This window comes from Garra rufa, chromosome 9, assembly GCF_049309525.1.
Source record: "Garra rufa chromosome 9, GarRuf1.0, whole genome shotgun sequence".
Classification (NCBI taxonomy): Eukaryota; Metazoa; Chordata; class Actinopteri; order Cypriniformes; family Cyprinidae; genus Garra; species Garra rufa.
In genome coordinates, this window is record NC_133369.1 from 19,341,657 (window position 1) to 19,353,295 (window position 11,639).

The following is an 11,639-nucleotide window of genomic DNA, read 5'->3' on the forward strand; positions in this document are numbered from 1 at the left end:
GTTCACCACTCTATCTCAACGAGGCACAATGCCCGAGCTCTCTAGAAAACATTTTTTACGCCAACCATAAACGCTCAGCCATACAGATATCCTTTATGGACTCGTTCATTGTTTTCCTTTTATACATTCCCATTGCAAATAAAGAAAAACAACTCGTTTTGTATACAAATCACTTATTTTTACTTATTTTCACTTATTTACTTATTAAGAAATTAAAGGTCGGGGGGAAAAATATTATTATTTATTATTCGATTAATAATTTTTTTTGGCAAAAAAATATTAATTAGACATGCCTATTTTAATGCGCTTAACCTGCTCGCTCTTGTTGCGGGAAAGTGCAAGCCTCACAAAGGCCGGACCAGCTGCGTCGCAGATAGGGGATGCGGGTGGGATATTAGTGACGCGATTGAATAGTAATTATGCTTGTATGGGAGTCCCACCAGATGACATGATTGGGATTTTAACCCAGACTAATATTCAAAGTCGCATTAGAAAGTGGCGAGATAAGTGGCTACTGATTCGACTCTGTTCATGCGTGCTCCCATTTCTAAATGCTCTCAAAAGGAAGGGGGCTGCTTCGTTTCAGTATTCAAAGCCTGAACAAAGTTAGCTCTGCCTTTTGAACCAAATTTCCCCAACTTTAACTCTCTTGTCCCCGTTGAAAGACCGCGCATAATGGGGTGTAAACTTGTCTGAATTGAAATGTTTCGGTGTACCTTATAAATTCATACCCTTTTTCAGTCGAGCGCGTAAGAATGAACCTTCAGTCTATCCGATTCTCTCTGCTGTCCAGCGCCTTTACCGCCAGCTCTATTTGTGAAGTTCATTTTTAGGCAAATGTATTCAGAGGAGGTTTGCGATGAATGGCTCTGTGTGTCAGCCGGGCCTAATTGGGATTAAGGCACTAAAACCATATGCAAAAAGTGACAGAATTTCTCAGGTTTTAGAGAGCACCAACTTTTGCTCTCTTTTGATCCTCAGACCATTTAAGTGGACGCTGGGAAAAAAGCTGAGTTTCGTGTGATGGTATGTACAGACGGATCATTAGTTATTCCACTGACGGGATTCTTTCAATTCAGTCATGAATTGAAAACGTGTTGAATAATATGGGTGTCTGCATAGGCCTAATATTTTTTCAGGCACAACATTCTTCAGGTAAGCTAAGTATGTGTTTTTGGATTAAATTTGATGATGAAAATTTAGTCTTGAGTTGAAAAATGTTATCTTGAGACCTGTAAACGAAGCATAAAGATTTAACAAAATAGAAAATCCCTTTTAATTAATTTTGAATAAATCACTTCTTGCACGCTTTAGTTTTTTTCTTTTAAATGAAAATAAATAGATTTTTCTAAATAGGTCTAATACAAATAAATATATAAGGCTATATATACATATTTAAAAAATAAAAAAAAACTACATCGAATACCTTTCTCACCAGCTTTAAATGTCTGTTTGGGCTTGGCAGGACCCTGGATAGCTCCCGTCTTTCAAAGGTCATATGGCCACTCACGTAAACCCCGGCTAATTATATTGATAATGCATGAGGCTGTTCATTTTTATCATGCATTAATGCATAGCCTATCACAAACTTCAAATCAACAACGCCCATAGCTCGGGGTGCGCATTACCCCCTGACTTGAAAAAGGCATGCTAATGATAAGAATCAGCGACCATCACTGCAGATTGTCTATAGCCCCTCATTAATGGACAAGATTGACATTTCTGGGTTTTTCATAATGTCCAGCATTTCTGCGGAGAAATAATGCAGGGCAAGCCGTTAATTGCGCCTCCATTTCAGGTGGGATGAGCTTGTGGAAATGACGACCGTAGCTAAAACAGTAATGAGGGGCTATTGAGTGTCGTCAATTCAAAATATATTGGGAGTTGAGATAGGAATAATAATCTATGAATTTATATTTTAATGTATTATTACTGAACATTTTTTGTTTCAGTATTGAAAATAAAATGAACTGCTGCCACGACGAAATTTCGTATTGGCCTACGATTAAATGGCTGGATTTCTTTTTTGACTTGTTTTAGTCTATTGTAATCCCTTTTGCTTCAGATTAAATTATATATATATTTAATAATTCTAATAAAATTGCTACTTATAATGTTAAATCCAGGAAGGCGAATTATTTGCGCTAAACAATGCATGTGTCTAAATAATAAATTATAGTGTAGTTGTATTTTATAAACATACAATTATATGAAAAATATTTTAAATATGAACAGAATAAATGCATTTCACTTGGTTTTATTATTGCCAGACATACTAAAATTCACCCAAATCATATGACAGTGTGAACTGGCCTTTGAGTCATTCTTTCTTTTGTCAAATACTGTAGGCTTCCTTCAATAAGCAGTAGTTTAAAGTTTGTCAGTGATCTGCTCAAAGTGCTTAAGGTCTGCTCTGTCATTTAAAGTCTATGATTGATGTGTAGGCTGTAGATCCTTTCATATTTTAAATTTCATACATTAACAGGAAGTTGCAAAGAAAAAAAATCTTATTGTGCCACACTTTTTCTTCATGTGAGAGTTGTTTGTTAAATTTTATGGGGTTGGCTTCTGGTCTCATCTGCCTCCAGCTATTTTTAGCTGTCCAAAACAGCTTGTTTTGCTGCTTGATATTGCAAATTGATATGTTATTTAAATGTATTATGCTGTGCAAACAGTTTTACCATTTACTGCACGTTGTTATTTTTCTCGTTATAGTGGTTAAAGAACTGGAAGTCTCAACCATAAGCTTACTTCCGCATTGAAGTAAAAGGTAGATCTGTGACTGTTTTGTGTCAGCTTCATGACCCTTTTCCCCACAGTGTCTGGCTTTTGTAGTTTTATGCTTAAGTACTCCAGTACACATCTTCCTCACACTTCCAGACACTTTGAGTGTTTGGCATGTTCCAGTGTGAACTGATCAGAATGGATCAAATGCAGACAAGAAGGGCAGATTTGGATAGAATGGGGCCATACAGTGAGTGTGACTTCATGTTGTGGCAGTACCGTTCACATGACGGCTTGCATGGGATTCCCCTTTGGCTAAAGAATTGAGCCTGGAGTGACACAATCACACTCTCTGCCTCTATCCTAAGTTGTTTTCCTGTCTGTTCCATCCTCATCATCTGTCTCTAACATGGTCATAATATGCCCTGGATCCTACACCTGTTGATGTTGTGGATTGTATGCACAAACAATAGAGAAACAAAACCTGCAAAAAGATGGGATGCTCAGAGCTTTATTGTGGAGAAGCAATGCAAGACGCAAGCTGATTTTTGGTTTGTAAGGCACGCATATCTGAAAGCATGATTGGTGAAGAGAAAACACCACTACTCTTCTTCATCTGCTGCTCCAGAGATGGAATACGATTTCTCCTGTGTGTTGCTCTCCAGAGTGTCATCCTCAGTTTTAACAGTTCTGTGGGAGAAAGCAATGCAGAATTTGAGTGAACTGAAATTGAACTCTAAAACATTAATTTTACACTTTTTATTTCCAATGTGTAAAGATCATGGCTCACAGAAAGCTTGATTTTAATGCTACCTGATAAGCACAGTCTTCCTCTCCGTCATCTCCACAGCCTGCTCTTGAGTGTAGTCTACAGTGGCTCCTGGGCCGCCAACCCCACCAGTGATGCCATTAACAAGACCTCCTCCGATACCTCCACCACTACCACCCCCGAGAACTTTACCAATCCCTCCTCCAAGACCTTTTGCAGGACCACCACCAATGCCTCCACCAAGGCCTCTGGCAAGCCCACTGTCTAGACCTCCTCCAAGACCTGTCGCTGGACCACCACCAGGACCTCCTACAAGACCTCCACCTTCTCTATCAGCAAGTCCTGCAAGTCCTGCAACACCTGCAGCTCCAGCAGTGTGAACACTCATGCTGCCGCTCATGAGGGACATGGTTTGCAAGTTCTGCATCACAGAAGTAATACGAGAGTCTTCACCCTCAATGAGCTTCCTGTAAACAAAAATTAAGAAGGAAGGATTGTAGAAAATGGCACGTTTTACGCTGAAAGCTACACGTGTTTTGGAGTTGGTGGTATTTGTTTGGATTTAAGCAGATTTTCAAGTACGTAAAATATACCTGTATGTGGTGATTTCAATTTCGAGGGACATCTTCACATTGAGGAGATCTTGGTATTCACGCAGGAGCAGTGCGGTCCTTTGTTTGGAGGATTTCAGCTCAAGCTGCAAGGCCTCAATTCTTGCCTGACAACAAAGCAAAAAACAAAACAGAAGTGCTATGGTCATGTTTATGCTCAGATTTCTTTCTTTGTATGTAAAGCATGATGGCCAAATATGTGACTCAGGTTTCTCACCTGGAGTTCTTCCAGTTCTTTTCTGTATTTTTCTTGAGTCTCACGGATCTGTGCTTCCAAAGCCTCAGTTTTGGTTTTCATAGACTCCAAATCACGCTCCTTGTTTTGAATCTAGAAAACAAGAAGAAACAATGAATGAATGTTATCCACCTTTTTCTTCCTATAAGATTTGTAAAATTGATGGGTGTGGCTTCCAACCTCATGTGCGCCCAGCTATTTTTAGCTGTACAAAACAGCTTGTTTTGTGGCTTGATATTGCAAATTGGTGCAGATTAGCATATTATTTTAATGTATTATCTTAATTATGAACACACTGGTTTGTAGTACAAACAGTTTTACCGTTTACTGCATGTTGTTATTCTTCTCATTATTTCCCTATATCTGATAATGATCCTTGTAGTCTCACCCATATATAGGCTTCCTTCCGCGTTTGAAGAAAAATGTGGATACTGTTATCATTTGGAATATTATGTTATTTTACTATTGTTATAGTGATCATAAAAAATTAACATATCAGAGATCTGTTGCCCAGTTTAAGCATGTTTTAAGAATTATCATTGATACTTACGTCCTTCTTCGCAGTTACAATTTCCTCTCGCACACTTCGCGCCTTGTCTACATGTCTTGACGTTTTGTTGTTCAGATCATCAAATTTGGTTTTGTACCAAGAGTCCATTTCCTGCAAAAAAAGTTTGGTTAAGTCCTGGAAGTGATTGAACATTTAGTTTTTTATTTGGAAAAAGGAGAATTACCAAATTTATGCTTCAAAAAAAACTTTGATAATTGATATAGAACTGTGTGAATTAATGGCAAGTACAAAGAGTGATTTTTCAAATTTAATTAACAAAAAAATCTAAATAATAAAGTAATCCCCATACCACCCAATTTAATTTTAAACATTTCCATTTAAAAGTAGAAAACATATACACTACCAGTCAAAAGTTTTTGGACAGTAAGATTTTTAATGTTTTTTTTTTTTAAAGCCGTCTCTTCTGCTTACCAAGCCTGTTTTTAATTGATCCAAAGTATATCAAAAACAGTCAAATTTTGAAATATGTTAACTATTTAAAAGAACTGTTTTCTATTTGAATATATTTTAAAAATTAAAATTTATTCCTGTGATTTCAAAGCTGCTTTTTTTAGCATCATTACTCCATGGTCACATGATCCTTCAAAAATCATTCTAATATTCTGACTTAATATTATTATTATGTTGAAAACAGCTGAGTAGAATTGTTTTTCAGAACAGCATTTATCTGAAATAGAAATCTTTTGTAACATTATAAATGTCTTCATGATCACTTTTGATCAATTTAAAGCATCCATGCTAAATAAAAGTACTAACTTCTATAATTTCTTTTCAAAAAATAAACAAATAATAATAATACTGACTCCAAGCATTTAAATGATGTAGTGTATAATGTTATACAAAAGCTTTTTATTTAAGATAAATGCTGTTCTTTGGATCTTTCTGTTTCAGCAAATCAGCATGATTTCTGAAGGATCAAGTGACACAGAAGACTGGAGTAATGATGCTGAACATTTAGGTTTGATCACAGGAATAAATTACATTTTAAACAATATAAAAAAGAAAAGTTGTTTTAAATAGTAAAATATAATTCACAATATTGCTTTTGCTGTATTTTGGATCAAATAGATGTCTGCTCAGACTTGGTGAGCAAAAGAGACTTCTTTAAAAAACATTCAAAATCTTGGTACTGGTAGTGACGGTACATATTTTAAATAAAATAAATATTATTTTATAGAAACATTTAAACTCAAAGCGGCAAATGAAACCGACTGACATTTTCCAACTACAGATGCATGTGTACAATGCTCCCCGGCCTCCGCTATTGCAAACATTTTAAACAATATTTTTTACGTAAAAACCTCACCTGTAAGTTTTTCGCGGCAATGTCATCATACTGGTGTTGGATCTGCTTGAGGGCGCTTGAGAGATCAGGAAGGCTGTAGGCGTCTGCTGCTGTGGCGTGGGCCGCATATATTTGTTTCATAAGCTCTTCGATTTCCTGAAAACGTACGGTTTTGAAAAATTTAAATATTTAGCTTTTTATTTATCAAGGACGATATAATTATTTGGCTTTTTAAATACCTCTTTGTGTACTCTTCGAAGGAATTCTAGTTCCACCTCCAGGTTTTCTAGCTGCTTCTCCAAAGCAATGCGCGCAGCGGTGGCGGCGTCCACATCCTGAGACGATAAAAGATGTTCATCTCATTGTACCACTTTTTTTCTGCCTATAGCCTAAAAACTAAATGTTATAAAACAATTTGACGGTAATCATACCGGACGGAAGGCTTCGATATCAAGCTCGGCTTTCCTCCTCATCTCTAAGGCCTCTTCATATTTCACCTTTATCATCTCCAGCTGACCCGCCATAGCATCCTTTGCAGCAATAGCGAGGTCCTTTAAAAGTAATAAGATGTATTTTAATAATATTCGATTATCTGAATTATCGCCTAATTGTTTTTTTTGTTTTTTTTTATCTAAGAAATCATTATTTTGAAATATTTATACATTTATTAGACTTTAAAATACATGGCTGCATAATTAATTAGGCCTACATTTATTCTAGTCTTTTAAAATGTTATTTGATGCTTAGGATCTGTCGAAAGGTCTATTTAAATGTTTCTAGCTACCCGCTGTACTCTCATTTGGTCCGCCAGCCTCTTCAGCTCCTTGAGTTGCTCCTCGTACAGCAGGCGGAGGCCGGTGGGCTTCAAGTATCGATTCTTCAGGGCCTCGATTTCCGTCTCCAACAATTTGTTTTGCTGCTCCAGCGATCGGACCTTTGTTGCGACAGGAGAATACGAAAACACAGTACGCGTGTTATGTGCTCTGTCTGTGTGCCCACAGAAGTGCGAATAATGCGCTTTATCTCGGGAGCCAGCAGTGGCATCTCCACACTGCCAGTGCCCGTGATGCATTCAAGCGTGGCCAAATCAGACAAATGCTGTCAAAGATGCCTCTAAAAATTAGGCTTGTTTCCAAGAGCATTAAGAGCACTATTAAATTATAGTTGTTTTTTTTTTGTAAATAATTACATTAATAATTTAAACAGTGTGACATTATTGACATTTGCTGCTATATTATAAAGTGCTGCAAATGTTATTATTCTGTGATCTAATATACCAAGGGCATACTCATTTTTTAGGAGTGCACTTGCCTTCTCGATGTATGCTGCCAGTCGATCGTTGAGCAGAATCATCTCTTGTCTCTCACTGGTGCGTGTGCTCAGGAATTCACGGTTTTCCGCGGCAGCCTGGTCGAGGTCGACCCCTGGACCACCTCTGCTAAGACAGATGGCTCCCATTCCGACGCTGCAATTAATTCATATTTATCACAACTTGAAAACCAGAGGTAAAACGCCATTACATGAGCTGTGAAACGAATACAATGTAGCGTGTGGCTGATATGAAGATGCATTTATTTGTCACTAAGGGTTTTATTAGGTCACAGAGTTATTTAGAGTCATCTTTAGGCTTGGTGTGATTGCTAACAGATCAATAAATAAAATTAAGTAGAAACTGTGTTCCAACATATTCTATCTATCTATCTATCTATCTATCTATCTATCTATCTATCTATCTATCTATCTATCTATCTATCTATCTATCTATCTATCTATCTATCTATCTATCTATCTATCTATCTATCCAATAGGTAAATATTTGATTATATGATTAATTTAACGAAAATGTTATTATGTGTATGATAAATAATGTTATATATGCTAATTATGTATTAATGTTAAATTAACAATCATACAATTAAAATATTTAATTAATAAAATATCAAATCTCTCAAATAGCCTATAAAATGTTTTGTTTTATTATTGTATGCATTTCTTTAATAAACAACAATAAAAATGTAAAATAAAATTGATGATACTTGAAATATCTATAAATAACCATATACTAAATACATGTTAAAAAACTATTGTAAGTTGTAAAAGCGTGTGCACACCAAAAGCAAAGCGAATATTCGCATGGAGCTTTCGCTCTAGATTACTTGCAGGATGTTTTTCGTGTCACTCCTATTAATAGAAACATCGCATAATGCTCTCCTCCATTTTACAATCGGACGTGTGAATAAGCTCTTTGCTGATTGGCCTCTGCGACAATGCCCATGCGAATTTTCCATTGCAATTTTTTCCAATTTGCTCGGAAGACGCGATTGAGGCGTATATCTCGCTTTTGCGGCAATCGCGTATGGAAGGCCAAATAGTTCAGAAGGCCAAATGGTTCAATACAGGTATTTCACACATTAAATGTGTTGTTTATGCGTGAAAAAATCAACACGTATTTAACGCGAGAAATATGCATATACGCCTATATTATGTGTTAAAATTCACTTGTTTTTGAACCATTTGGCCTTCCATAATTGTGTCGCCCAATTCGCGTAGCTCAGCGCGAATTCGCGTCGCTGGATTGACTTTATATGTAACTTAATCTACTCGCCCGAATAATTCAATTAGCTTTTGGTGTACACATCATAACATTCTCATGGTTTCTATTTTATCAAAAGCTTACTTTGAGCATCTCCTGTTGCCAGAAACAATTAATTCTTATTTTCAATAGGTTTAACAAATTGCATTTTAATTGCATGTTATGATATTCTGCATTGTTTCTTTTATTTCTGTGTCAGCAGGACAGGTGATGCTTACCCAGTCATGAAGGGCTGACTGCGTGAGGATGAGATGGTCCTCCGGCCCACTGCCATGCTGCTGCTGACAGCGCTGGCTTTACGGGTGTAGCTGGCCGAACGGCACCTTCCAGCATCCCGTCTGACGGGAGAAGGGCTGCTGACCCTCACTTGGTAAGAGGAGGTGCTGGCATCCTCAAAATGACGGCGATAGGATGAGATTCTTTCTGGGCTGCGACTCATCGTGGCTAAATCCTCTTGATCTTCCTCTTGCAGGTTCTGCTCACAAATCCACACTCCCAAAGATCCAGGCGTTTTATACTCCGCTATAAACATGAGTCAGTGCTATGGGAATGTTGAGCCTCTGCACCATCAAGAATTGGGCCTGCCACTCAAACATCTGTCAGGGTCTTGAGAGGTGTTGAATGGAGGGGGAAATTATGAGACAAGGCTCCATTAGTCTAGAGGTGATGTGATGTGGTTTGATATGTAGGGATTTTAATTACACATGCTTCTAGACAGGGCAAGCAATAATGTCACAAGGAGATGACACTAATATGGTCACTATTTACATGGCAGAATGTGTAAAAATGAGAAATGCGAGGGGGAATTAACTGGAGTGTTTTACTATGGCCTGTCTGAGATTCACGCTTGAGGTGACTAAAGGATATAAGTGGGAATTAGAAAAGTCTTTGGTTGCTCTTTAATCAGTAACTAAAAATAATGTTATTTTCTTTAAAAATAATACAGATTGTATTACCATCTTTATTCATTACAGAATAGTTTTTTATTTATTTTTTATTTTTTTAATGCTGACAGAATGTGGTTTATGAGATTCTTTCCGACTATCTAAGATTTGCCAGGCATGTGGGAGGAAGGCTGGGCCTGCATCTCTCTGTGATGTGAACAGTGGCTAAATGAGCTCAAACACTCAGGCGTTATTTTACTCCTGCTATCTCATTCAATTACAGCACATTAGTCACTCATCCCTATAGCAGTGCTCAGAAAAAGAAAAAAAAACTGTGACAGCATTGGTAAAGACAATAGACTCGCCTCTTTATTGGCAATAATAAGGCACTGTTATCTTTTTCCACTTTGGCTGCTGTGCTCAATTATAATTAAAATAATTTTCTAAATTTCAGATTCATCAGTGAGAGACCGTTTTGTCACATTCACATTAATGACAATGGTACACATATTTTTTATAATCGTACATATGCATGGCTCAAAGACTAACATGACTATTAACAGTGTACTCTCAGAAAAAAGTTGGTAGATAGGTAATATGTACAGTTGAGGTCAAAAGTGTACATACACCTTGCAGAATCGGCAAAACATTAATTATTTTACCAAAATAAGAGGGATCATACAAAATGCATGTTATTTTTTATTTAGTACTGATCTGAAATTTGTTTTTTCAGCATTTTTGTGTATTTAAAATCTTTCCAACAATGACTATATTGTTTTGAGATCTATTTTTACACTGAGGACAATTCAAACGCTCACTGATGTTTCAGAAGAAAACACGATGCATTAAGAGCCAGGGGTGTAAACTTTTGAACAGAATGAATATGTGTACATTTTTCATAATTTGCCTTAATATCTTTTTTTTTTTTTCATTTAGTACTGCCCTTCAGAAGCTACAGAAGATACTTACATTTTTCTCAGAAGACAAAATAAGTAAAATTTACCCTGATCTTCAAGTTCAAAAAGGCTCTTAATGCATCGTGTTTTCTTCTGGTGCATCAGACATTGAGCGTTTGAACCTTCTGTAATAGTTGCATATGAGTCCCTCAGTTGTCCTCAGTGTGAAAAGATGATCTCAATATCATACAGTCATTGTTGGAAAGGGTTCACATACACAAAAATGCTGAAAAACCAAATAATTTGTAGGACCTGAAAGATTTTTCTGAAGAACAGCAGGCAGTTTAACTGTTCAGGACAAACAAGGAACTTTCACAAAAAAAAAAAAAAGAAATCCACAGCTGTGGATCATTCAGATAACAACACAGTATTAACAATCAAGTGTACAGTGCCCTCCTCTAATATTGGCACCCTTGGTAAATAAGAGCAAAGGTGACTGTGAAAATAAATCTGCATTGTTTATCCTTTAGATCTTTCATTCGAAACATTCACAAAATTCTAACCTCTCCTTTAAGTAAAACAACGGAAACTGAGGGGGAAATCTCATTATGAAATAAATGTTTTTCTCTAGTTCACGTCGGCCACAATTATTGACACCCCTAGAAATTTGTCTAGTAAAATATCTCTGAAGGATATTCCCATTAATATTACTATTTTTTTTAGCACACCAGGGTGGCTAGGATTATAAAATTGTCCAGCCATGACTTTCTGTTCCACAGGATTATAAATATGAGGAACACAAAGGCCATCCATCACAAGTCGTAAAACTAAAGAATGTAGTTCTGATGTGCAGAACAAGTTTGTTGAGCTTCACAAAATAGAAAGTGGCTGTAAGAAAAGAGCTAAAGCATTGAAAATCCTCATTCCCACCATCAGGGCAATAATTGAGAAGTTCCAATCAACTAAAGATGTTTCAAATCTGCCTAGAAGAGAATGTCTGTCTATATCATCCTAATGCACTATAAGGAGGAGAGTTTGAGAGGCCAAAGACTCTCCAAGGATCACAGCTGA

General features: G+C 36.8%; 1 protein-coding gene across 1 annotated transcript; it reads right to left on the minus strand.

Annotated features, from left to right (window-relative positions):
* Positions 1–3,256: 3,256 nt before the first annotated feature.
* LOC141342091 (desmin) lies at positions 3,257–9,227 on the minus strand. The gene is made up of 11 exons (XM_073846475.1): positions 9,007–9,227; positions 7,507–7,660; positions 6,980–7,129; positions 6,627–6,746; positions 6,435–6,530; positions 6,217–6,351; positions 4,890–5,000; positions 4,322–4,432; positions 4,087–4,211; positions 3,538–3,960; positions 3,257–3,414 (listed from the first exon to the last, which is right to left on the minus strand). Exons 1-11 carry the CDS (start codon positions 9,225–9,227, stop codon positions 3,327–3,329), a joined length of 1,734 nt encoding a protein of 577 aa, XP_073702576.1. The 3' UTR covers positions 3,257–3,326.
* Positions 9,228–11,639: the final 2,412 nt, after the last annotated feature.